This window comes from Neolamprologus multifasciatus, chromosome 14 (genome assembly GCF_963576455.1).
Source record: "Neolamprologus multifasciatus chromosome 14, fNeoMul1.2, whole genome shotgun sequence".
NCBI lineage: Eukaryota > Metazoa > Chordata > Actinopteri > Cichliformes > Cichlidae > Neolamprologus > Neolamprologus multifasciatus.
The window spans coordinates 30550688-30578678 of NC_140452.1; the positions used below are offsets into that span (position 1 = coordinate 30550688).

Consider the following 27991-nt stretch of genomic DNA (forward strand, 5'->3'; position numbering starts at 1 on the left):
GCGCTTGTTTATCTTCCACAGTGCTGTGCAGGAAATACAGAGGAAGTGAGAAGGATGCTTCCTTTTGGAAAGAAACTTAAAAAAAAGACTACAGACGCCAGTAGTGAGTGTTATTACTTTAGTTTAATTTTGCCTACATTTACAGCTGAGGTTATTATTCATGCGATTTAGCTGAGAAACCCACAGAGGCTTAAAATGGTGGCTAAAGTTGAGTATATCTAATATTGTCCCTTTCTCTGTAACATGATTTGCATACATGGGCAAAAAGTGTTCACACTGAAAAACTGTTACTCCTTTGTAAGCTACTAGCAGGAAATGTTGACTAATTAGGAAAACAGTGTAAAAATATTTGTTTTATGTCCTTACTTTGTTACAGATAACAGCTTTTTATTTTTAAGCTAAATTTTGAGTAGAACTACACTAAACTAAGTTAGATTTTATATTCTTGAATAAATAAAGAGTAAAATGCGTGCAGTAGAGATGTAAATGTGAGCAGGGAAAGGGACTGTGCCCTTACAAAGTATGTGAATCGTCTTCATGAGCTAATGTTGTCTGCATTGTTTTCAAACCCCGCCCAGCCGCCACGTCAAAGACTTAGCCAGGAGCCCATAAACGAGCGCACCCCGTGGTCACACTGACAGACTGTCGGTGAGATAAACAAAGAGCCGGCGACTTTCCTGGACAACAGTTGACACTCCTCAAGCTTCTCGGCAACATGGAAACTGGTAGGTTAAATGTCACTGTGTCCCCTCTCAGTGTTTGTGGCTGCCTGGATGAGTGGAGCTTGCATTTGGTTGCAGGAGAATGACAGCTAACCGAGCTAACCCGTTAGCATTCACTGCGTTAGCATGCCAACCTGCTAGCACGACTTTATGCCGTCCATCCCTCTGTGAGCTAGGTTGACAGTTCACCCCCCCGACGGGTTATGGGGTTGTCAGCACGGTGCCAACATCACAATCTTAAATACATTAATCTTGCTCCTCTGCTCAGGCGTTAGGAACTCTTTCCAGGAACGGGATTTATTAGCCAGAGAGTAGCTAGCTCGTCTTGGAAATGCCACAGTGACTCTTTAAAGTCGTGGCCATTCATGGAAGCGAGAGTTCTGTTTGGGGAACCCTGCTTTTTACCAGAAAAGAGAATAGTTTCATTTATTTTTCAGTAGCTCTCAATAACCACCCCAATCAGCCGAGGAATACTTTGTACTTTGTTTTACAACTCTTTTTATGCTTCTGGGCAAAGGTTGACTTTGAACTTGAACCTAAGGTCTGTGTTAGCCAGCTGCCCTGATTTACACAGCAACATTTAACAATAAAAAATACATTGAAATTAAACAAATTAAAAACATTAAGAATTTCAATATTGTCTTTTTTTTTTATTGTGAAGCTGACAGCAACAATGACCACCTCCTAAGCCTGTTTCCTTTTTTTAAAAGTCTGTATTCCAGCTCTATGGAGCAGTGATAATAAAGTGCTTGGCTAATGTAAAGCCAGCTGTAAGAGCACTGGTGTGTAAATTTGCAAGTCACCCTGGCTGCCTGTGCTTGGCCCCACTCCATAGAAAGCCACCCTGATCTCTGTCCTCACCATTTATGCACTCAGTTGTTGGCGAAAAGCCTGGCCAACTAACTTTGTTTGGGCTGAGTCTTTCCCGTTTCTTCACACACACACACCCTCCTATCAGATATTGTATTTAAATAAGATGCTGGCTTTTACTATTACAGGCTGACCTTTTGACACATGTCCTCCTCATCTATCCATACTGATCAGTGTCATAACTTTTAGCTGTTGTGGCTTAAGGAAAACCGTGTTGCGCTGACACATGACTGAGGCCGCACTCCCAGAATACTCTTTGCCTTCGGCTGGCTTCTACATTTTTTTTCTCCCATTTTTCTTTTTTTGATAACGCAGCAGCTAATGAGATTTGACACTGTCCTAATCTGCGATGGTCAGTGCATTTGAGCTTTGTGTTGATGGAAAATAACAGAATGCAGCTGAGCAAGAGATTTGAACTCGAGGCAGCATGCATGACTAGGCAATGTCCCTCTCAATGTTTAATTGCTCTATGCTGTTATTTGACGGAATAAAAAAACCACACACACACTCACTCACCAGTTTGATTCTGTGTGTGTGCGCGCGCACACCCCTTCTTACCCACATCCAGTGGGACTGGACAGGCTTTCCAGTGCGTTCCTCTCACAGATGGAGCCAGATGAGTGATCCCAGCAGCCAGCTCTGACCAGCCCTCAGCTCCCTGGGGCAACTTGTAGTAGTGCTACTACAAAGCTTTCTTCATTTTAGTCCTCTTTTGCTGGTACTGCATCTCCATGTACCCAGAATATTCTTTATTCTTTTTCAGAGGGCTAATCTTAATCGTATAGGGTACTGTATATTGTAATCTCTGTGTGGACTATGGGAAAAAAAGAAGTGAAGCACCAGGCGGTTATGGTGTTCATTAAAGTATATGCTCTTAGTTTATGACTATTGATCTGGTATTAGAGGCATCTTTCTGACATCTGAGTGCATGAGTACTCAAAAGATAGCTCTTAAGTGGGAAGTGTGCATGCTTAAACCGCACAGTTGAGTCATGGGAATTGGAACGGTAGGAAATTCCACTTTTGGATGCAGACAATCTGTCTGAATGTCTAGCCATGTTAGCTTTTCTATAATGTGCTAACTTTATTTGTCCTCCCTCTCCATCCCTTCCTATTTTTTTCCTCTTCCCCATCACACTCCCTGTCTCCCACTTCTTGTTCCTAAAGGTTTGAGTCAAGAGAAGGTAGCCACCTTTGTTAAGCGGATGCGGTCTGAGCCGCGTTATCTGCTGGCCCAGAATGTGTCAACCTGCATCGACCCGTTGGAGGTTTGTCTTCACCGGCAGACTGTACAGGATACTGTGCACATCTTCCAGCACTCTATCCCCACAGAGGGCAAGCCCATCACCAACCAGAAAAACTCAGGTAGGACATGATGTAATACAGTTACATAGACATGTACTCTGCACAAGATGCATGTTTAAAGTGTTTGTATTAGCAGGGCTGAACGGCTTGGGTAAGGTGTTCCTGAAATGCCATGTTTCAGGGGGGACTGGCCATCGCCCAAAAGGATTCAGGTTTCCAGCCACGTGCCCTTCACAGTGCCAGGTGGATGCCAAAAGTGATTTTTGAAATTAGGGTTGTTCAGAAATCAGTTTTGATTTGTATCATTAAGGAACTCATTAGCCTGGAAAACTTTAGAGCATTTGCTGGAGAACCCCGTCCTCATAGCAAAAAATGGCGTGAGTTATGAGGTGCTAACTACGGCACCCCTGTGCCACCCGTGTGCTATTTATCCAAAACTAGTCAATGATCACCCAGGGGCCGCCTGATGCTTTATGTGTCGGGGTGCCACTTATTGTCCGTTTCATTTAGAAATCATTCCCATTTTTAGTTTTCATTGTCATCTTTGCACCTGCCGCCAGTCATAGATGCTCAAAATGTTTACACTTTGTTTGATGGTGATAGATAAACTTCTATGTGCAAAATATTTAGCAGTAACTTTTTCTTAAAACAGTTCGTTTTATGTGTTTATTTTTAATATCAAGAATGACGTGGATAATTTCTATATTTGCATTTGGGTGTATTATTCTGTACCTGTCAGTCAACCCAAACAGCTGCTTAACACACTGAATTTAGTAATGTTGTATATTTGCCCTCACAGCAACATTTTACAGTTCAAACCATTGACAGTTGGCGCACACCGGTTAGTGATGTCATTTCTGAAGCAAATAACGCTTTATTTTCCTAACATATAATTTGATTGCAGTTGTACATCACAGACGATGAATAGACATGGCTGGATATTTGATTAATTATTGCCAGGAGTGGGAATCACAGTCTTAACTCAAGATATGACAGTAATACGTAGCCGATGATGATAATAATGCTATGATTACACAGTGACTCTGTAATAGTCAAAACATTACAGCTGATTCTTTACGGTATCGGTGTATTGTGACACAATTATCTGTGATATTTACTCAGATGAAAAACAGATTTTCTATGGCAACCTCTAAAGGGGGCAGATGAAAGAAGAGGGTTTGACCTGTCGCCTAGTTGGACTAGAAGCAGCATTACTTTTTATTTCCTTATATTGTCAGAGGGAGTGTATGTAATGTGGAATATATACAATACAATACAATACAATACAACTTTATTTGTATAGCACATTTAAAAGACCAGTGGTACACCAAAGTGCTTTACAATAAAAACTAATACTAATAATACTGTATATTAATCATTGCTGTGGTTTCTCTGCATGTATGCAAAGTACGCCACACTCCCTCTTTCAGAGCTTCTGTCATCATTTATAGTTTTTGCAGGAAATGTAAAATTTGCATTGTGTTTACATATTTTTCTCACTGAAATGACGAGTTTATTTTCCCCTTTTTAGCATGTTTCACTTGCACACTTTGGCATTAACCTCTGGTGGGTCAGCTGACACATCTTTGGGTTGGCTTGTTCTACTATATGGATTTCAGCACCTCACAGCCTTCATGAGAGATCCAGCTGGAATGACTCATGTGTTGGTGGGGATGGTGTGGGCTACCAAAGTTAGTCTTGCCTCAAAAATAGATTAAATAAGAAAGAAATGATAGACTTGGGGCATCTCTAAGACAATCCATGCCAGCCACATTAAAAGAGAAGGCTGCTGTTTAGAAACAGATGAATTCATGTATCAGCCCCTGTTGACAGCCATTGCTGCCCGTTTATTTCAGCATTCAGCAAATTTAAAACCTTAAATTTCCACCCAATCATTAATTAATGAACCACCCAATCGGTCTCAGCTGCAGAAATCCTGGTCCACTACAGACCTGTTATTCATTGAAGGGAAGGGATCTAATTAAACAAGCGATTAAAGTCTTTCAGGTTTTTTGTGATACTTGTTATCATCACAAGCGCACAACGATGGCTTTATATTGCTGTTTGCGCATTAAACCTTTACTAACCTGCATATTTCTAAATCTGTTTTCTCTTAATCACTAGGGAGATGTTGGATCTTCTCGTGCCTCAACGTCATGCGACTGCCCTTCATGAAAAAGTTTAACATAGAGGAGTTTGAGTTTAGTCAGTCCTATCTATTTTTCTGGGACAAGGTAAGACGCACAGTAACACCACACATTGGTTATGGTTGTGGGCTTTTTCACTCCTTTAGTATTATTATTATTTTTGTACATTTCGGTGATGTAACATTCTGCTAAATGGATGTTTTTTGTTGTTTTGGAGTTGGGACACTGCATGTGCATGCATGTGCCACTGGTGTGGTGTTATTATGCTGCACCTTTTCTACTATACAGTCATTGTCCCACCTAAAACCCCCTTTTGTGCGTTGTTGTCAGTGCTCCACCCGGACCAACGTCACGGTGACTCCTTGCTGATTTTTTTTTTTTTTTTTAAATGCCGTCATCTTTCTCTTTTAAACTGTGTGTATTTTTAGCAGGCCCATCATAAACACACCCCTTCTTTGTGGCAGGTGCCAGATATGGGAGCTTCAGCTACTGTGGTATTAGTTGTAAACAAAGAAACAGTAAAACTCTCCTTAAGTTATCAGCTATTGCATTAGATTTTTAACTAATTTCAATAAAGTCTTAAATGAAAACTAATTTTAACAAAATACAGTTGATGACAGTAGCTCTTTAAATATGTAATAAGTCTAATGATAGCTGAACGATGCCTCTCTGGTATCTTTTTTTCTTCTTCTTCTTTGGTTTTGTTTCAAGTCTCATGTGGTCGACTGTCTACTTTGACAGTCTCTGTTGTTGTTGTTGTTATCTCTCAGATCGAGCGTTGTTACTACTTCCTTCAAGCCTGTGTGGAGACGGCACAGAGGAAGGAGCCAGTGGATGGACGCCTGGTCCAGTTTCTTCTCTCCAATCCAACAAATGATGGAGGGCAGTGGGACATGCTGGTCAATCTCATTGGTTAGTTCTTATCATTGCACAGTGGTTCATGTTAAGTTCATTGAATAACCTATTCAGTGAACTTAACATTGAATAGGTTAAAAATAATATATTAATTTTAGTGATCCCTAGTTAATTTTATACTAGAAAGTGAGCTTCATTGGTTTTAAAATCTCTGGCCTGTTATTGTCTTAAAAATAATATTATTTTTATTATTTAATTTTTTTTAAATGTTGTGCTGTCTACAGAGAAGTATGGCGTCATTCCAAAGAAATGCTTCCCAGAGTCACACAGCTCAGAGGCCTCGCGCAGAATGAATGACATCCTCAATCATAAGGTACTTTTGCACACTTCCTTCAGTTCAAAGCAAACGGAGCTCACATATGCGTCCAGCTAGAAGTCTCATAATGCCATTGAGCCCGTCCTGACTGTTTACCTCATGATGTGTTGCAGCTGAGAGAATACTGCCTAAGACTGAGGAACATGGTGGCCAGCGATGCCAGTAAAGGCGAACTGTCTGAAGCTATGGACAGCATGATAGAGGAGGTGAGATTGAAATCGCATGTGCAGTTTCTTTGTTTGCTTGTGTTTTTCTCAGAGCACTGTAAACTTTTATAGGATCGCAGTATGTGCTTGAACGAAGGAACTTCTGAATAAACGTGGGACCTCTAGAGCAGTTGCCTGCTCAAAGTGTGCTACTTCCCAAAAATTCAAGAACTCTAAGGGCTGAGTTTGCCTGGCTGAATGCCCAGGCTCTTTGTTAGGTGGCAGCGTCATATACCCTCTCGGCTACCCCACAACCTCCAAAAATTATTTTTCAGGTAAAAATAAAAAGTACAAATGGTTAACCAATAGAAGAGTGTGTGTGAAAAGCCATTGTGAGTTCTCAGGTACATTTTTACTGACGAGTTGTGTGTAAGCTCCGGTTCCAGTTTCACTCAGTGTTATTTCTTCTTATTAAATGATCATTTTCATCCTAGTTTATCCATGCATGTGGGGTGATATCTGCCTGATAATTGTCCTGGCAGATTTGTTTTTTTGTTTTGTTTTTTAAGCCCATGGGATGTTGAAACATGATGATTTTGTGTGCTGGTTGTTACAATTTTATAAAGCCTGGTATGAATATTTGGACAAGAACTCAACTTGTACACAGTATTTGTTAGCACTGAAACTGCTGTCTAGTCTGCCTTCCGGCTAGACCAGGGGTCGGCAACCTGCGGCTCTTTAGTCCTTATAGTGCGGCTCCACGTGGTTTGGGAAAATAAATTAGAAGTATTTAGCTAAAGTGTATTTTATTTATATTAGTTCTTTTTAACTTGTAGTTCTAAATTGGAAGATTATTGTAATATTGAGATATAAATATAAAATTATATTCTATTTTTTTTTTTTCATCGCTCAAAATAAGCGCCACACTCGCGGAAGCCGGTGTACCAGCCGAAACACCTTGCATTTATCGAGACTTTCAACCCCAGGTAGGCCAATTATGGATCTTCGGATCCACATTATGTCGGCAGCTCCACGTGAACTATGTTAAAAACAAACACCGCTCACGCCTCACAGATGAAAGCTTATAGTCCTGCGTAAAGATGAAAGTGACTTCGTACAGCCCCGATTTGCAGATGCTGCGCACAGGTTCGGGACCATAAGTCTTATTGTAAACATATCACGTCAGACCCGACGATGTTTGCATGAACACGCTTTTCAGCATCTCTTTATAGACCACGTTTCACACACGGTTGCTGTATGCATACAGCCGGCTGCAGCTTTTGCAAATATCTATTTTTCATTTTTTAGCAGCATAGTTCTTTTTTATAATTATTATTTTTTAAAAGTCAGGTCAAGGCTCCAAAAGCCCAAAGGCGATATAAGGGTGGCGGCTCACAACAGTTTTTGTTTGCTGGATCATTTTAGTTCAGCTGGGTGTCTTTCCTTTTGTTATATTCCTTTAAGAGTTCAAAATGTGTTAATTACATAAATCAAATGAAATTTTCTCTCTAGCACTTCATGGATTTAATAAGCAACACACTTTAGTTGTTCACACAAAGCATAAAGGTAAAAAAAAAAACAACTATATACAGTGTTATCTTCATATTAGATGTCAAAAAGTATTTGCAGCTCCCAGTGTTTTCTTTTGCGTGGAAACCGGGTCCAAATGGCTCTTTGGTTCTTAAAGGTTGCTGACCCCTGGGCTAGACTAATTACATGTAAGCTTCATCCATCAGCAGATTTAAAGACATGGGTTTGAGGGGGTTCTCATCTTTAATTGATCAGAGTTGTGACAGGTGGACAGATTTGATGGCTGCAGCAGTGGAAATAAAAGCAGAAGGGTGTAAAAGAGAGCAGAAGGTGGTAGTTCTGTTGTAGTTTTAGAAACAGGAAGTAAGACACAGAAGTGTTGAAAGCAAATGGAAAATGTGCAGCTCTTGTAACATTGTTCCACTTTTACCAGAAGAGGGAGCTGTCAAATAATACATAACTGAGATGCTCAGAGCAGGCTGTATGTATTCAGTGTGTCTATGAACACTAACATTACCTGGTGATGTGTTCAATTTCTATATGAAGTTGTCAGCAACTTTTAATTTATTACAAAGCAATAGTTTCAGTTTGTGGCATCTAGTATGTAGGTATCAAAATTTCCCAAGTATTTGAGATTTTTAAATTCCAATGATAAATAATTGGTTTTATAGAAATGCATTTATAATATCCCAGCGCTATAGTTAAACATCAGTGCACGTTGCAGAGACATGCATTTTCAGACAAGGTAAAGGGAGAACACAATACTCTATGTCAGCGGTCCCCAACCCCTGGGCCTCGGACCGGTACCGGTCCATGAGTCGTTTGGTACCGGGCCGCGCAAGTTGAGGCTCAGGTGTGAAATGTATAGTTTTCAGGGTTTTTATTGGTTTTCAGCGTTATTTTGTTATCGTTTTTATCGTTAACTCGGTTTTCCTGGGTCTTTTCACGTTGTTATGAATAAATCTTTTTTTTGGTACCGGTACTAGTTTTATTTTGTTGTATTTATCCGCAACACTTTAAAGGCTGATTCGTGAAAATATTGTCGGGCATAAACTGGTCCGTGGCGCCAAAAAGGTTGGGGACCGCTGCTGTATGTAAAAAATAAATTAATTAATTAAAAAAAAAAAAAAAAAGAGTAAACAAAAACAAATGCATTTCTGTTGGCTCCAGGCTCATATCACTGACAACATCTTGTTTATAAATTAAGGACAAGTTTCCTTTAAATAGAAGCAGACAAATGTTGGCATTTGTCTGCAGATGCATGATAACTTTTCTTTTTCTTACAGTGCTCATTCACATTTGACTTTTTGTAAAGGCAGTAAATGCATCTTGGGCCTTTTATTTTTATTTATTTTTTTTTTTTTACTTTCTCTAATGTGCAGAGAGTGTTATGACCTACATTTTGTGTTTGTGTCCATTCACCTGCACACTACCTCTCATGTAACAAAGTTGCTGATAGTGATCTTGTTTATGGAACAGTCCGACGTCTAATGCTGGACAGCGATGCTGGTTTACCTCAAAGAGACAATACAATAAAAGGTGTGCAAGCACATGTAAACAAACACATGCAACACGTCATGAGCATAACACGTATTTAAGGGGGACTACATGTGGTACACAGTGTGCTTGCGTGTGTGCTTTCTGAACACTGGGCAAGTTGCACTATGTAGGTGTGAAGCTTTATTCACGGCTCTTGTGTATGTGGGTGGGTCAATCGATCAATCAATCAGTCAAGCTTCCGTTGAGACAATTGAATCCGGTTAAGCAGCTTTTGTTGTCAGCTGTTAGGTCGTTTTGTGCTGCTGGCTGTTTGCTTGTTTAAACAGTCGCTCGGTGGATGCCCAGCCATCAACACAAAGACATGTACATCCACAAACACATGCTGTGCAAGAGTAAAGATGGAGGACCGGGTGGGAGGACAGAGGTTTGTCAGCATGTTTGTATGTACACCTGGAAGTGTTTTGCTTTGTGAAGCACCACACTCATTTCTTTTTATTTTATTTTTTTACAAAATGGAACCAAATTATTCTGATCGCAGTTCATAATGGGATGCTCCCAGCAAATGCAACAAGGGAATAAATGTTAAATGACTTTAAACTTTTATTCTGTGAATGGGGTTATACCATAGTTTCTGTATTTGATCACAAGTATTCTCCATGGTTTGCTGAGATGAGTAATGAGTTTTGCTTTCACCATCATAACAGACATTTGTTTGGATGGTTTACTTGAAGTGTTGAGGTGTCTTTTTATTTATTTATTTATTGCTTATCAGACGAAATTGTATAATGATTCTTATATCTATCCATCCACGTGTCCAGTTGATTGATTATGTTTAAACAATTAGTCACTTAAGATTTGTTACTTTTTCTTTCTTTTTTAATTTATAACTTTTAACGTCATTGGGTCAGCACATGGGTTAGCACTCGCAGAAAGAAGGTCCTGGGTTCGTATCCACCACCTGGCTGAGGCCTTTCTGTATGTAGATATGAGGGCATGTTGTCCATGGGTTCTCTCAGAGTACTCTGGCTTGTCCTACAGTCCATTCACCATTAGCCCTGGGACAGATTGGCATCCTGTCAAGGGTCTACCCTGCCTCTGCCTCGTGACAGCTGGGATTGGCCTCACCCCCATGTTGCTGTAGCTTTAACAACATTCCTAAATAGTAACTGTGTAAATTAGGACCAAGATGTCAAACCTTCGATGACAGACATTTTACCAGAGGCTTTGCAGCCAATTCACAATACCACCATCCAATGCCAATCGTGAGCCCAAGTTCATGCAGAACAGGCAGGCTTTAAGAAACCTGTGTTTAAGATTAAAAATTCACTGTTTATTTCATCTCGTTTAGAACCAAAACAGTGTTTGTGGACACAAGAACCCTGTGTACCTCCAGACTTCTGTCTGAAAACACAGTGTTACTGCTGCATGTTCATGTGCATTTGCATCCATGTGTGCACACGTGTTTCTCAGGATTAAAGTGCCATGCCAGTCCTACTTGGGTGCATGTGGAAGTGATGCTGTCCACCCGCCAAACGTGGCAGCTGCGATTGTGCCCTGGTCTTCATCACCAAGCCCCACACACAGTCCCGTGACAGAAACCCTGGGTCGCTGCTTCTGCTTCCACTTACTGTACCTGGGGTGTGCTTGATTTGAATGAATCTCTTTGCGTGTGAAGAATCAAGTCGTGTGTGTGTGTGTGTGTGTGTGTGTGTGTGTGTGTGTGTGTGTGTGTGTGAACACTGCTGAGGCACATTGACTCAAACCACATAACATTTATCTAAGAACCTTGGCAAAAGAGGCTTAACCCACTTCATAATGCACCTGCAGAAACGGCGTTCAAATCACCGCTGTGCGCTGACAGTTTGTCGTTATTGCTGCTAGGATTCCTGTGTCCATACAAGCATTGTTGAGGCAGCCTTCTTCTTTCATGCTCTCTCAGATGTGTATCGGGGTTTCTCTTCTGTCACTTGTGTGGACAAGTAGACAGTACAAAGGCACAATCACTGGAAACTATACATGCACATGCAGCACTTCACACACATGAAACATACACAGATGGTATTCCTCACGCCACCACCGTACCCTTTCCATGCTCCATTGCGTCATGGAATCAGAAACACCATGTGCGGCTCTGCTCTTGGCTCTGAATACAGAGAGAGTGATTCTTAAGACAAGTCTAATTTACGAGACAGCCATCAACTCGCAGAGGAACCCTCTTACCACAGCTCACACGCCCTGCGCTGCAGGCTGTTGGCTCAGTTGATTTGTTGTTCGATGTGGGTGGGTTCCTACATATGTCTTTGTTACCGGCTGCAGTCGTTGCAGCCTCAGAATAGCCACTTTAGAGTTGTCCACCCACATTTCTTGAATTTTTTTTTTCATGCACAATTGCAGGAATTTAACAATGCCCACATGTGTTGCATGTTTACAAAACATGGAAGTTTAATCAAAACCTCACTCATTTTTATCCAAACTGTTTGCATGGTGTCATTTGCTTACACTCACAAGTCCAGCTTCTAGACAATGGTTATAAATTTATCTCAGAGTAACAATGAGGTGCATGGTTTTCCTCAATTTGGCAAATTGTGCTAATCCAAGAACATTTTCAACCATCAAATGTATGTTTTAACCCTTTACTCCATAAAGATGACTTTTGATGCCCTCCTCTGTATTCTTAACGAAGAGTTTTGACACTTAGATGTAAATGTATATCCATAAAGACATGGTTTCTATTCAATGACCATTAGAATGGGGATACGGATTAGCACCAGTAAAGCTGATCACCCTCACTAATAGGGACGGGTATTGTTTAGGTTTTATCCGATACCGGTGCCAAACCGGTACTTTTGAAACGGTGCCGGTGCTTAAACGGTGCTTAAAGAATGGAGAACACAAAATTGGTCCAAAAACCTCTCATGTTCAGCTGTTTTTTTTTGTAAACAGATAACAATGTTAGCCTTTTCTGCAGCTATGGGGCATATATGGTATCACTCTTGGCTGGAAGCAGTGCTTAAACAATGGGAAAAAAACACAAACTTTGTCCAAAAACCTCTCATGTTTAACTGTTTTCCACTTTTTCTTTGGTCATTTTAGCCTTTTTTGCCAGGGTGAAGGGGGTATCTGCCATCAAACAAGAAGACAGCCGCATGTAGCTATGATGATGTTTGCTAGTTCACCTTACATGTATTAATGTAATAACGTGGTTAGCCTACTCAACGTAAATTACACACGAACAACATTAAGCTACTGACCCAGAGAAGAACGGCTGCTGCTGCATCATCATCATCCGTCATCATTTCTGCTACACTGGCAGGGCTAGGGGCCAGGACTCTACTCTTCGGGTTTTTGGGGGATGTTGCTGACTCCGGGTCCGATAACCGGCAACCCACCCGCAGTAGATGTGCACGGTGTGAGGTCTCGCAGCAAGCTATCAAATACGGCGCATTTCTCGGCTTTCTCGGTTAAATCTGTTGCTATAGCATGTTACAAATGTGGCAGTATTGATGGCTGAATTAATTTTTTGTGGTTTTTGTGCCAACTTTTGTGAATTATTCTTAAATTGCAATGATATTAAATGTGAAAATTGCTTTTTACTTTATCACTTCTTTCAGCTTTTGTGTACGTTTTACTTGGCATCCTGAGTCGAGCCAACTCGGGCCAGTGTCTTCAACACTGGAGCGCAGATGCTATCAAGCATTAGCCAGGGTTAGCCCCAATAGCGTGCATTCAGCTCATTGTTTGTACCAAGACATGCAAACTCACTATGTCACAGAATGGAGACAGACCTGAGGTGGGTCTTCCGCTACAGACTGATGAGCTGAAAAGAAAGCCGCATGTTGACAAACTCCATCATAATCACTTACAACAGCTGGTTCCTGAAACCTGTTAACAGTTCAGATGTTTAGAATATTAAGATATGAATGACATGGCTGTTGAAGTTAGAATCTAAACACGGATCGAGCCCTGCAGATTTTTATGAACAACGCATGTTGGGTTTAGGAAAGAATCGAGGGGCTTTGGCTCGGATCATTGTAAACTGTCTCAAAATAGGAATTTACAAATCTTTAGACAGTTTAACTCACTGAAGTGGTTTCTGAGAGTCAAATTAGAAAAAGCTTGCAACTTGGAGTTGAGCAAATTAATTTCAAACCTACTCTGTGACATTATCAAATCAGACACATTACATTGAGATGTGAAAGAGAGAGCCCAATATTTTGCAAACTTGCTATTCTGTATCCCCCCCCACCTGTCCTCCTTTCCCCATCACTCATGCGTCACTGAGGCAGCAGGTGTTTCTATATTGATCCTGTTCTCATGTCATTGTCGCTGTTTATTCTCTTGACTAAGGTCTCCTCTCCTCACAGTCGCTTTACTTACATTGCCAGGTCCGATGAGAATGTACAAGGCTGGTGTTAAGGGCGACACTTGCTGTATGTGTCAGGGCATCAGAAAGAAGAAAACTGTAAAGCAAGTGGAAATGTTTCAATTTGTCAGGAGAGATTAAATGCAGGAACTGGAGGAAAAGGGAGTAGAGCCCGACGGGTGTTTTTTAAGACCTAGCGAGTGGATGGACACCCTGGTGTGTCCTCCTGCCCACAGAGCAGTCTAAATAAAGTGGCTGAATTGGGAACAAAGTAGTTCGGAGGTGTGGGGAGCTTAAGCAGATGCTTTTGTTGACTCAGCGCAAGTGTGTATTTTTGTGTGCGTCTGTATTTTTGTGACTTTACGCATTTCTGTAACAAAGAGGGGATTGGTTTGTTTGTTTAAGACTGGCCTGAATTTATGCCTTTTTTCCACTATGTGAACATTTTTGGAGTGGGGCTCCTACATTCTACTTTATATAATGGGATATTTAAAATGTGTGTAAAGGTCAGGAAAGCGCTGCCACAGGAGCTAGGTTTCCTTTAGTCCTTTTGAATTTGAATGAATTTTTTTTTAATTGAAATTTTTATTTCAGTCAACAACAACAACAGATTATAATTTTACATAAAAGTAACTCAAACAGTAACCGAAAAAGGAATAGGCAGAAGCCTTATGGCTTATACTTATCCTATCCCTTACCCCCATAGAAATAATCAAATCCTTAACCAAGAAAATAAATAGCATTGATAAATAAGTTGATAATCAATGATAAATCAAGAAATTAAATCAACACAAAAAAGTTTTAACAAACCAAATTTCTATAACGTTGTATAATACTAATTTTTAAAATCTTCCTGAAGAATGACAAAGAAAAACACATCTTCAGTTCATCATTAAGTCCATTCCATAATTTCACTCCCAAAACTGACACACATCTATACTTAACATTCGTTCTCACTTTAGGCATTTCAAACTTATAAGACCCCCTCAAATCATATTTTCCATCTCTTAGTTGAAACATACTTAAAATACAAATTGAAACATTCTTTTTAATCACACAATATATAATTTCTAAAGTTTTAGAATATATAATGTCCATGAATTTTAACATAGATGATCCTACAAGAAACTGGTTGGTGGACTCCCTATATCCAACTTTATTTATTATTCTAATAGCTCTTTTTTGCAATTTAAATATTGAATCCAAATATGTTTTGTATGTGTTCCCCCAAATTTCTGCACAGTAGGTCATATAAGGCAAACAAAGGGAAGTATACAATAAATAAAGGCAGTTCTTATTCAAAAAATCTCTTGTTTTATAAAGAATAGAAATAGACTTGGATAATTTCCATTTCACATGTTCTATGTGGGGCTTCCAGCAAAGTTTATCATCAATAATTACTCCTAAAAATTTTGGCTCATATACTCTTTCAATTTCAACATTATTTAAATTCAATTTTACTTTAATATTACTTTTACTACCTCCAAATAACAAATTTTGTTTTACTTTCATTCAATGATAGTTTATTAAATATAACCCATCTGTTTAACTTCATGAGTTCTGTTTCCACTGTTTTCAGTAATTTCTTTGTCTTTTCCAGAGCAAAATAAGTTTGTATCATCAGCAAACATCACATATTTTAAAGTATCACTGGCTGTACAAATATCATTTATATAAAGTAAAAATAACTTGGGTCCCAAAACAGATCCTTGCGGAACTCCACAAGTTACTTTTCTAAGTTTAGATTTCATGTTATTAATACTCAAATATTGGAACCTATTATTCAAGTAACTATTTAACCAAAATTGTACAACACCTCTTAAACCATACCTTTCACACTCCTGTAAAAGTAAAGAATGATCTATCGTATCAAAGGCTTTACGTAAATCAATAAACACACCTATTCCAAACTGTTTTTCATCCACAGCCGTTGCAATATTTTCAATAAATTCCATCACAGCTAGAGATGTTGAGCGATTTCTTCTGAACCCATACTGATGATCATTCAAAAAATCATATTTATCAATAAAAGAATCTAGTTTGTTTGCAAATAGTTTTTCAAGAATATTTGAAAACTGAGGCAGTAAAGATACCGGTTTATAGTTTGACACAATCTGTTTATCACCAGTTTTATATAGTGGGATCACTTTGGCAATTTTCATTTTATCTGGAAAAATTCCAGTTTGAAATGATTTGTTACAAATATATGTTAACGGTTGAAGGACACTATGAAGAACTTCTTTAATTAGCGACATGTCAAGGTCGTCACAATCCATGGATTTTTTTTTACTCTTGAATTTACTCACCACTTCTACAATGTCACTCTCACAGACTCCACCAAGAAACATTGAGCTACATTTAGAAGAAGTAGAATCTACTTGATCATTTCCTCCTGGTACAGAAATCTCTTTTGCCAAGTTGGGACCTACATTAACAAAGTAATCATTAAATTCATTAACTATGCTCTCAGTATTCTCAATCACTACATTACCTCTTGTTACAATACGTGTTGGAGAACATATATTATGTTGATTTTTTATTATCCTATTTAATACACTCCAGGTAGCCTTAATATTACTTTTATGTTTTTGAAGCAGCTGTTCATAATATCTTTTCTTTTCATATCGCATAATAGATGTTAATTTATTTCGATATTTCTTATATTTGTCTTCATTTTCCTTTGTTCTGTGTGTCAAAAAAATCCTGTATAACCTATTTTTCTTTTTACAGGCTCTTTCCAGACCTTGTGTAAACGATGGTTTTTTTCTTTTTATAATTTTCAGAAAACTTTTTAATTGGACAATGGCTGTCATAGATATCCAAAAACGCATTGTATGCATCATTAGTGTCTTCCACAAACTTTTTGCCAGTCATAATTTTCTAAGTCTGTTTTAAAAGCCGCAATTTGTTCTGGTGTTTTTATTCTACCACTGTAATCAATTTGCTTTTCCTCTTGAAAATGAAGTTGATTGTTCATTTCAAACACTGAAAAGACAGGCAAGTGATCACTTACATCTGTGACTAACAGTCCACTATGTATCTTGCCGTCTATCTTATTGACAAAAATGTTGTCGATCAAAGTGGCACTATCCATCATCATTCTGCTCGGCTTTAGAATCAACGGATGGAATCCAAAACTAAACATTGTATTAATAAATTCTGAAGTCTTATTATGGTCGTTTGCCTTCAATAGATCAATGTTAAAATCACCACAAAAAAAAAAGTCACCTTCTCCTTGTGTTTTTCTAATATTACAGAAATTTCTTTAGTAAACTGATCTATACAGGATGCAGGTGTACGATAAATGCGGCTAACTAATGTGTTTTTCGATCTTTCAACCTGAATTTCAATGGTTAAACATTCCATCAAGCTATCAATCACAGCAGTCATATTGTTAACAACTTTACATTTAAGATATGAAAAAACAAACATAGCAACACCTCCTCCTCTTTTATTCTTCCTATTTTGCCAAAACATTTCATAGCCCTCTAGTCCATCTTGCAATTCTTTGTCGTCATTCAACCATGTTTCTGAAATTGCTACCACTGCAAACTTATTTTGGAATTGATCAAGATACGCTTTGATTTTAGAAAAATTACTGTAAAGACTCCGACTGTTAAAGTGGATTAATGAAAGTCTTTTATCTTGGGATCCAACTCTTCCCCATTATAATATTCACATGTCATATCAACATTCTGATAGAGGTGGATATCTGGATCAATACTATTGTCCAACTCATAAAATTTATAATCATGAGATCCAAAATATTCCATTGTTTTCCTTTTTTTTTTGTTCACACATTCACATGCATAGTTATTTTTCTCACACTTATCAGATATTGTTCGTATCACAGTCAGCAACACAATTCTTTTCTACACTGAACTCTATTTCTTTTGTTTAAATCCCTCAAGATCTGCAATGTCTCTGACAACAATTACTTTAGCTTGTTCTGGTGTCCCATTAAGTCTTATGAATACCTTACAGTTCCTGGTCCAGGTATCTTGGATGTGCCTGTCGTGCAATTTCAGCATTTCTCTTGGTGAGATGCTCATTCACATGTACGCCGGTTCCCTTTAACTTCTTTCCCATCTTTAACAGTTCAACTTTACATTTCCTGTTCACAAATCGTAGTATGATAGTTGGCCACTTGGTATGTTTTTGTGGAATAGTATGACATGCAGCTATGTTTTTGCTATCCAAAAGAATGTCTTTGTCTTTGAAAAACTGAATAACTTGCTGCTCAAGCAAATCCTTTTCAGCTCTTGGTGCATCTTCCCCCTCCTTGTCACCTGCTGTACTCTGTGCATAGGTGTAGTGATTTGTCTTCAGTCCAGAAATAATCACATCTTCCATTCTTGTATACTGCTCCAAATCTTCAACTCTTTTTTTCCAGATCTTCAATCTTCTTGTCTTTTTCCTTAATCGCAATCTTCAGTTGTCTTACTTCTTCAATTAAGTCCAGTAGTCTTGCTTGCTGTTTCACCACCTTACTTAATTCCTCTGACATGAAGTTAAGAGACTTCTTAACTTCTTCAGTATCTTCTGTTAGCCTCCTAGTTGTCATGTTTCTTGATCACCAATTTAAATTCTTAAAAGACAAAAATGAATTCCAGGCTCCAGGTAATCCAATAAGCCAGGTGTTACTTGTAGAGCACATGTGATGAAAAAAGGGACCCTAAACTTCAAAGTTCGTGGAAATACTCACACAAAATGAAGCAGAACTTCTTTGTGAAGATACAAGTCTTAACCAATCTTTTGGATGTTAAGTTCTTTTCGTGATGTTTGTTGGATTGCTAAGAGTAGCAAACACAGTTTTCCCAATCAGCAGCCATCTTGGTTTCACCATGTGAATCATGGTGAAATCACTCTTTTCTACATTACTGAGTAGAAAAGAGTGTGTGCAAACAGGCTGTAACTATTGCAGGCTGTAACTTTAACACACACACTGAAGCGATACATTGCCAAGGCAATGTGTCACTGTCTAGTGGCCCTCTTTTTATCTACGGTGAATAATGGTCTCGATACAATGATTAATTTCTCAGTCCCTTATTAATCGTATTTCATAGGAAAAGTATGTGCTCAGTCTTGGGAAAAGAACACAGGATGGGAGTATTGAAAACCTTAAGGGGGAAATTCCACAGATGGCTATATCAGGGGTTAGGAGGGCCAGATTGACAGACGGCCCAGTCCAAACAACCTGATTTAGCCCACAAGAACTCACTCTGAACTTCTGCACTGAAGGAAGACGCACATGGCGGAAGGGCAAAGGGGTGTGTGCTGCAAATGGAAAAGAATGGAAGTGCAGCAGTGGGAAAATGCAGGGATAATTGGAAGAGGTCTTGGTACTCATCAAGGGTATGCAGGGATGGACAGCAGATGTTTGCAAATTAGGAATATTGAATATACAGGCTCAAGTGAAAGCGGTGGCTCCCTCCGTCTCTGTAGTTGAGGTGAATTGGTAGGAATCTCTGCTTGCCTTATTAAAATGTAGAGTTTGCTGAAATGTGCCATGTTTGCTTTAAACTGCCTACAAATGCTAAATAGACTTTAAAGCCAAACCTTTATCTAAACGGTCTTTGTGCTGTGCAGGTTTTCCGAGTGGCCAGTGTTTGTCTAGGCAGCCCTCCTGAGACCATCTGTTGGGAGTACAGGGACAAGGATAAGAACTTCAATCGCATGGGACCGCTCACTCCTCAGGAGTTCTACAGGAAGCATGTGAAACCCCTATACAACATTCAGGACAAAGTAAGTGACCCCCCTTGGACACCACAGATGGAGAGCCTGTAGGTTTCTGTGGTCTTTGTGTAGCTGTAGAAACTCTGATCTTGTGTGGTTATTTCCTCTATCCCCAGGTCTGCCTTGTAAATGACCCTCGACCCCAGAATCCTTATGGAAAGCTGTACAGTGTCGAGTTCTTGGGTAACATGGTTGGTGGTCGCAGCACTCTGTACAACAACCAGCCCATCCAGCTACTGAAAAAAGCTGCAGCTGAGTCCATAAAGGATGGAGAGGTACGTTGGCACAAGTGGGCACAACTCCAGGCGCAGATGTGTGCACAACTGTGATTATTGTTTTGGGTTTTTTTTCTTTCCACCCATCTTAGGCTGTGTGGTTCGGTTGTGACGTTGGGAAACATTTCCACAGCAAGCTGGGCATTAATGACATGAATGTGTGAGTATAACTCTAGGATGTCCAGTGTACAGTATATGAACAAATCTCCAACAAGTGTTGAAGTAGTGATTTATCTTAAGATAAACTTTGGCATACCAAACAAAGAAACTGGATTTTTCTCCCTTCTCTTACCCTTAAAGGATTAGAGGAACAGCGGGAGTGTCTACAGCAAACAAAATCTGTTTTGTTCACTTGACTGTGGTAAAGGTATCTTTAAAAAGCCTTAACAACAAAGGGAACATTTTTATCTGTGCCACATCTTCATTTGACCGGACCAGACAACATCTGCCTTTTTGAGGTGTCCGTTTCCCCACGCAGGAAAAATGCCCATCTTTGCCCTTCAGGTGCAGCAGCAGCAGCAGCATCTGTGTCTGAGTTGCTGGCGCCAGGCTTAAATTTGCCCGCTGAACCCAAACCAGCATGGTGCCGAATGTCTGGTTTCATCTGCACTGAAGCTCATCTTTCACACAGATCTCTTCTTGTAACAGTACATTATAACTGGAATGAGGCTGAGGCTTAATGTGGCCTCATTTCTAGACAGACATGCTCAAAGTGGAAATGAAACAGCGGGCTGCCTTTTTAGCTGCAAAATCCCAGCTTATGAAGGCAGCGTGGTTTTTTTTATTACATCTCTTCCCTCTGTTCCTGTCAGAAACAGATTTTATTATTGTTAAAACATGACAAATCACAAATGCATTAAACCATTTCTTGTCATAAGTGTGTAGAGGAGCTGGAGTTATCACATGATTTTGTGCATTTCATACAGGTTCAACCATGAGCTTGTGTTTGGGGTTTCAGTGAAGAACCTTTCAAAGGCAGAGAGACTGATATATGGCGACTCTCTCATGACCCATGCAATGATTCTCACCGCTGTCACAGACAAGGTACGCTCACACAATCATGCAGTACAGGTATGTGACTGTTTGGTACACTCGTGTATACATGCAGTACTTATACAAACTGTCCAGCGAGAACACACACACTCAGAATTTCCCAAGGTTTATTGTATGAAAGTCTTGCCGTGTGTTTACACTGCTTTAATCCGCTGCAGTTTTTTTTGTAGTGCTGTCAATTCCCCCCTTTTTAAGTAACCCCAGCTGTCAGGACGCTTTCTTTCCTCTTGTCTCACTGTTATCTCCCATTGTCTCTTGTTCTCCTTCTGTCTCTCAGGATGGAAAAGAAGGCTATGAAAAGTGGAGGGTGGAAAACTCCTGGGGTGACGACCGTGGCAACAAAGGTAACACAAAACCCTGTTGCTGCAGAGCAGAAGCCTGATTTCTTTGATGTGACGCTGATTGTCAGCTGTCAGCCTCTGGTCAGGTGATTAAACTGTCATCTTCCTGTTTGTGTTCCTTAAATTAAAAACAGGGTCTTAAACTTGTAATTGGTTATGTTCCTCTTCACCACAACAGAAACACAGGGGGCCTTTATTTAAAAAAAATAAAAATAAGAGTTATGAAATTTAATTTACTTAAGTTTGACACAGATTATGCCTGTTTATTCAAAATAGGAATTTCTGCTATTGGCTTCTGTCTCATAATTTTGTGCAAATATCTGCACTTCTGCAGGGCAGGTTATAGCAGAGGAAATAAGGAATGTTGGATAAAGCAACACAGCTCACAGGCAACAGTTTAATCTTTCTTTCTGGACTCGAGTCAGGAATGTCAGGCCCTTTGTTGGTCAGCACTGAATATTTAGGGGCCAAACTATCAGCTAAAGCTAGCTTGACTGTATGCGTGCTTCTCAGGCACAGATATCAAAAATAGTAATTTCCCAAACATAGGAAATTTCTCATTATTGTCTCAGTATCTGCTAATATTAAGTAATGCATATAAAACAGAATTTGACTCGCCAAATGTGGAGAACAGTCTCCTTGGACAGACTTACTATGCTCAAACATCCAGCAGGCTGACTTATCTGTCAGATATATTTTTTTACATAAATCTCCAAAAGCCAGCAATACCAGAAACATGTTTGAGAGGTCCAGTTCATTAATTTTATTAATAATCGGTCCTTTTACATGTGTGTCTGTGGAAACTGACTCAACTTGGCTATTTGAGGTACTGCATGCATGAGAGTTGAAGTTCGACTGAAAAACTAGAGTGATGTATGACACAGTGTTTTTAAGTTAAGATGGTTGGAAATTCAGAACAACAGTTCATTCAACAACACTAATCTATTAATTAATTAGCTGATTTTAATGCATTTTAATATACAGTGCCATGTATAACTAATGTCCATTAGTTTTAGGGGGGCTGTGACCTAGCCCAGCTGTCGTAGGGTGAGAGGCAGGGTACACCCTGGACAGGTTGCCAGTCTGTTGCAGGGATACCAGATAGACACAGGCTACGTCCACATTAGCATTTTCAGTTGTTTTCACAGAGTTGTGCGTCCACATTGAAACGGCCGAAAACTCTTACGTTGCAGTACTGCACATGTGTGAAACGCAAGAGGTTTTTTTATTTACCTTCCGGCTCGTTGAAACGTCGTGGCAAAAGGTCGAGGAAACGCACCGAGTTTTTTAAATGGACTAACAATGAGGTGGAGTTGTTGCTGCGAGTAACACAAAAGTACAAAGTTGCAAAAGGGGAGGGAGAATTAAATAATTTGAAGAAAAGCTATCTGGAGCATCTACAAGCTGATATTAATCTTTAATAGGGCTGTCAAAATTGAGAGCAAACAAAACAACTGCTTTATAATGCCCTCCGCTATCTTTGTTTAATTGGTCACATGACTGCATCACATGACTGAAATGCGTTAGAAAGTCTCCGTGGGCTAATTTAGTTACCAGTTAACATAACGCCACTAACTGCATGTCTTTGGACTGTGTGAGGAAGCCAGAGTGCCCATGCAAAACATGGGGAGAACATGCAAACTCCACACAAAAAGAGCCTAGCCTAGTGGTGGAATTGAACTCAGGACTTTCTTGCTGTGAGCAACAGTGCTAACCACCGTGCCACCTGCCTTAAATGATCCTATCAGCGTGAATTGAATACAGGCCCAGCAGTTAGGCATCCAATTGGAAATGGGATGAAATATCCATACCAGCACATGTGATTATAAAGCACATTTTAATGTGCTTTATAAAGTTATTAGAGCTAAAGGTAAACGTTAAAAATAGAGAGACGCATAGCAGAAGCTAAGGTCTGAAATGTTTCAAAGTGTGTTTTGGTCCTCGGCTGTTGACATGGAGACCTTTTGATTGTCTAACACACCAGAAGCGTACAAAGAATTTCAACTTTTGAACCACGGTTTATTTTTTAGTGGTCTAGTTGTTTTTTGTTTTATTTTTAAACCACATATTAGATTTAATTTTGATAACCTGAGTCAGTCTTGGTCAAAGTACCAATAAAGCATTTTGAGGCATCATGGAAAACTGTAGGATGTCTTTCATTAAGTAGGTTTGGCTTCCTTTATGCAACAGCCCTCCCAACACAACAGGTCCTCCACACCACTACCCCAGATGACTGTTGCTATGCCCACTATTTTATTTATTTATTTTCCTAATCGTCCTCTGATCTTCTCTGCCTTACCGCCCTGTTACTGAGCTTAGGCTTCCACTCCAAATGATGGGAGAGTATTTAAGGTCAGTGGTGGATCGTCTCATGACACACACACACAGACATACAGTACAAGATGTACACATAATGAGACGCACACTTACTCTCAATATTTGCTTGAACCCACAAACCTTAGTGACTGTTGAGAAAACATGTGAAAACCCCTCAGTCAAATGAAGTGTTTTTCATGCATATCTTATTCCATAAACACCAGCAGATGGGGAAAGGCCAGGGCCCCCAGCCCCTCCACAGCCAAATTAATAAAGTTTTTCTTTTGAGAAGAAAAGTCTGAGAAGTGGAGTTCACTGGGGAATCTGGAGGCTATGTTTGTTTGACAAAAGCTGAGGGGAGAAAAGAAGGGAAGTAGATGTGGAGGCAATTTGGGGAAAATGACAAAGAACTGAAGAAATAAAAGAATAGTGAACAAAAGAAGGAAGCCAAGAAAGAAAGTGCTTGTACGATTTATAAGACTTGATGTCTCCCTTTAGTCTTTTAATATTTCTTCTAACCATAAAAGGATCTCTCAGGAGAGTTTTAACTTTCCGTTTCCTCCATCTTTAATCCTTCAAACAGACATTGTTATGACTCTGCTCACTTTACAACTCGAACCTTTTACACCATTTAAGAGTAATATTTTGCCTCAATCGCTGAGAGTTTAATATGGGTTTAAGGATTCTGTAGATTTGTTATTTTCACCCAAACGGTTATCTGCTCTTTAGTCCTGTAAAGGAAACTAACATTTTAAATTTATAAAACTGCTTTTTACACTATGAAAGAGCTTAAGTGTTTAAATAAATAAACAAATAAATATAATTTTAATATCCATTGATCCATTTATTCTTTTCCACTTGATCATTAATTTATGCTGCAAAACTACAGAAGCTGAAATGACCTTGTTGAGTCTACACAAGTGGGCGACTCCACTGCACACATTTATACTTGTGCACTGCTCTGCAATTTCACCACCAAAGTTTCTCTCCTTTGAGTCGACCCATAGAAAGATGCATTTTAAGAAATGACGGTACTGAATGGTCGGTCGTTGCAGGCTGTGCCGTCGTGGCTGTAGCTCAGGTGGCAGAGCAGGTCAGCCACTAATCAGAAGGTCGTGGTTCGATCCCAGGCTGCCTCCTGCCTGCATGCCAAATATCCTTGGGCAAGATACTAACCCCATGTTTGCCTACTGGTGGTGGTCAGAGGGCCCGGTGGCGCCAGTGTCCGGCAGCCTCGCCTCTGTCAGTGCACCCCAGGGCAGCTGTGGCTACAATGTAGCTTGCCATCACCAGTGTGTGAATGTGTGTGTGAATGGGTGAATGACTGAATGTAGTGTAAAGCGCTTTGGGGTCCTTAGGGACTAGAAAAGCGCTATACAAATGCAGGCCATTTACCATTTGTATGGCTACAAGTAATATGGGTACAGCTGCAGTGTGATTACACAGGTGGTGAACTCATGATGGTCAGAAAGTTGAGTGTAGAAGGCTGTACTTTTGTGACCCTCAAGTAGGTTTTTCTACAGCAGCTATTTTAAGTGTTGTAAATGTCATTGGCAGACGTTCACATCATTATTAATCTAATAAGTAACAAGTGTTTACCCACTGTGTCAGGTTAAAAAGTTGTAAATGTTCAAAAATGTGGCAGCTAGCAGGACAAAATGCAGCATTAGTCATGCTGATAAGGAAAACAGCTAGCTGTTTTGTTTGTTTTTAAAAAATAAACCATGAAATGAAAGCGAATACACGGTGTATATAGTGTTAGTCATGCTTTTAGGCATTTTGCAGTTTATTTCAGTAGTTAGATTTTGCAAAACGGGATAAAAATGATAAAAATTTTCAAATGTCTAAATCATTGTCACATCACCTTTTTCTTTTTTGCAATATGGATTAAAATCACAGATCCTCTGGGCCAGATTGCGTCCTTTGTTCAGAATAGCTGAATAGGTGGCTCGCTTACACTATACCCATCTGGTCTGAGACAGGACACTCAGCCTATCCCAAAAAACAAATAACACCCAACATTCACACACACACTATGCCACCCAACACGCGGGTTCCAGGAAGCTCACATCAATACACACATGGTTACTGCAGTGAGAACCAGGCAGTATGCCATGTGAGATTTGCGTACTTGGAAGAACACGGATACACAGCACACACGCCACCCCGATACATTGTTTTGAACTGTGCACGTTCTTGCGGTTACCCTGACGTCTTTGATAAGTCAACTTGACAGTTGAAGGGATGCTCAATTCCGAACACACGAGAAAGGGTGGGGGGGGGGGGGAAGGAAAAAAGGAAGAGCTGGAGCAAAAGGGTGGTATGAGGAAGGGGGGGAAGAAAAGTAAATGAACTTGGAGTTCAGTGTTTCCAGTTCTAATCCAGCTTCCCATATGGGCCAGTTCAGCGCTAGGTCTGAGCTGCTCTGGTTTCACCGAGCTTCTAGCCTCTTTTATTTATGCGGAAGACGCACACAGACATCTTTGATTTTAATTAATCGTTTCAGTATGGGGCTAGATTCTCATCCAGAAAGTGATCAGGTTATTCCAGCATCCTTTCAGTGTAAGCTCAAGGTAAACTCACAGGAATCTGAACTCATTCATGTTGACCTTGTACGGCTGCACACAGGGACACAGGGAGAGGGAAGCAGACATTGTTTGGTTTTTATCAGGGTATGCATGCAGAGCTGATAGCTAAAGTGCAGAATGCATGCCGTACTGAAGGGTGGGATAGTGTGAACTATAACGGGCGGGGGTCCTTCGTGTCTGCAAAAAGCTCTTTTGCCTGTTGAACAATAGTTTAAAACTAAAGAGCACTTAGCAGGATTTCAAACATGCATGCATCAACAATGTGTGCTGGACCATTCTGTTGAATTCTTCTTCCTCTCTACTCCTCCCTTTGCAATGAAAGAAGCATAACCGCATTATCGCAAGATTAATAAAATAAGCCACTTTGTATGAGTCTGAGTAGCACTGTCTACCTGTGAGAATTATTTGGAAATAGGTGGACCCCCCCAAAAAAGCTAGTATTTGAAGAGTTTTACAGCAGCTACTAAAACATTTGTTGTGTTCCCATATTCATAAAAATCTTTTTTTTTTTTTAAAGTCTATATCAGATTGTGATATTGGCACAAGAGATGTTGATAAATAATGCTAACTGGCCTCATTTCCTGAGTTCTGCTAAACAATTTCCATTATCATGTAAGTTTTCCATTTCAATGAGAGAGTAGGCTTGTTATCCAGCTCGGTCTGGGTGTAGCTGCTGCTGCTATTGACAGATGTTGGGAGCTGGATGAACGTGCCATTGTAAAGCTTTCTGATGTGTTCAGCCGTCGCCTTTGGTGCTAAACACAAGAGCTGAAGGAACAGTCTACCACGCACGAGTTGGCCTATTTTTTTTTTTTTAAAGATATTCCTTTATGAAAAAACCCCCAACATTTTTCATTGTTTGTGTTTTGGCTAAATTCTTCATTTTCTATTAAATAGATATACTGAAAGATAAATGGTTCAACATGGGACTGGACTCAGAAGGACTGAAGATTCTGGACGACAAAATTGTTAATTTAACTGTGGAAATGATCTCATCATCAAATGTATAAGAGACGATAGACAATAATGGGAAGCAGTTGTACATCTTTGTTTTGTTTTTTAAAGCATAAAAATCTAGATTTTTTTTTTTTAATTTTTTTTTTTAAGACGGGATTCATGCCAGTGATCAAAATCAGTCCTGAGATGTGTTTTCATGCTCGTGTTGAGATATTTTGGTTTTCTAAAATACATTACGTGTGTGGGTTTTTGTTTGTTTGTTTGTTTGTTTGTTGCTTTTCAGACACCTGTTTCTACCACAAAATGTGCAAACCTTCTAGTGAATTTCAAACCTGAAGTTTGGGTGCTGTGACTCTCGTTGTCTGGTTTCACAGACAATTTTGCCATTTTAAACAGTTAAAACCTTTTTCTATGTGAAAATTGTTTAGGTCTAGGGTTTAACTTTACCTATCATATTTATCTAATTCTTGACCAGAACCTGACTGAGATTTGTTCCTTGTTTTCTTAATTTATTGAAAAGAGTCAGTCTTCTGCTGAGTACTTGAATCACAAGGAGAATCCAAGCAGCTGACCTGATGTCTTCTTGTCTCCCTCTGTCTCTGTAGGTTACCTGATAATGACGGATGACTGGTTCTCTGAGTATGTTTACGAGGTGGTGGTAGACAAGAGGTTCCTGACCGGTGATGTCCTGGAAGTGATGCAACAGGATCCCATCGTACTTCCTGCCTGGGACCCGATGGGATCCCTGGCATAGCTAGAGAAATCTAGGTTTTAGCCCCACCCTCTGGTCAATTTGACTCCGCCCTATTCCTCGGCTGCTTTTACCTCTCCAACATTTCCCCAACACCTCCTTCTAAAACGGCCTGTACTTCTAGAAAAAATAATAAAGATTTTGTTTTCTTTTTTACCAGA

General features: G+C 39.7%; 1 protein-coding gene across 1 annotated transcript; it reads left to right on the forward strand.

Moving 5' to 3' along the window:
- Positions 1-3: 3 nt before the first annotated feature.
- Positions 4-27991, forward strand: blmh (bleomycin hydrolase). Its single transcript, XM_085130316.1, has 13 exons — positions 4-103; positions 579-725; positions 2759-2956; positions 5021-5130; positions 5814-5955; positions 6183-6271; positions 6388-6480; positions 19403-19558; positions 19666-19824; positions 19917-19984; positions 20751-20868; positions 21155-21221; positions 27685-27991. Exons 2-13 carry the CDS (start codon positions 716-718, stop codon positions 27831-27833), a joined length of 1359 nt encoding a protein of 452 aa, XP_084986442.1. The 5' UTR covers positions 4-103; positions 579-715; the 3' UTR covers positions 27834-27991.

Coding starts and splice junctions, on each gene's coding strand:
- blmh (XM_085130316.1), top strand. Junction 6,272..6,387: donor ATGACATCCTCAATCATAAG/GTACTTTTGCAC, acceptor GATGTGTTGCAG/CTGAGAGAATACTGCCTAAG. Junction 19,985..20,750: donor GGCATTAATGACATGAATGT/GTGAGTATAACT, acceptor CATTTCATACAG/GTTCAACCATGAGCTTGTGT.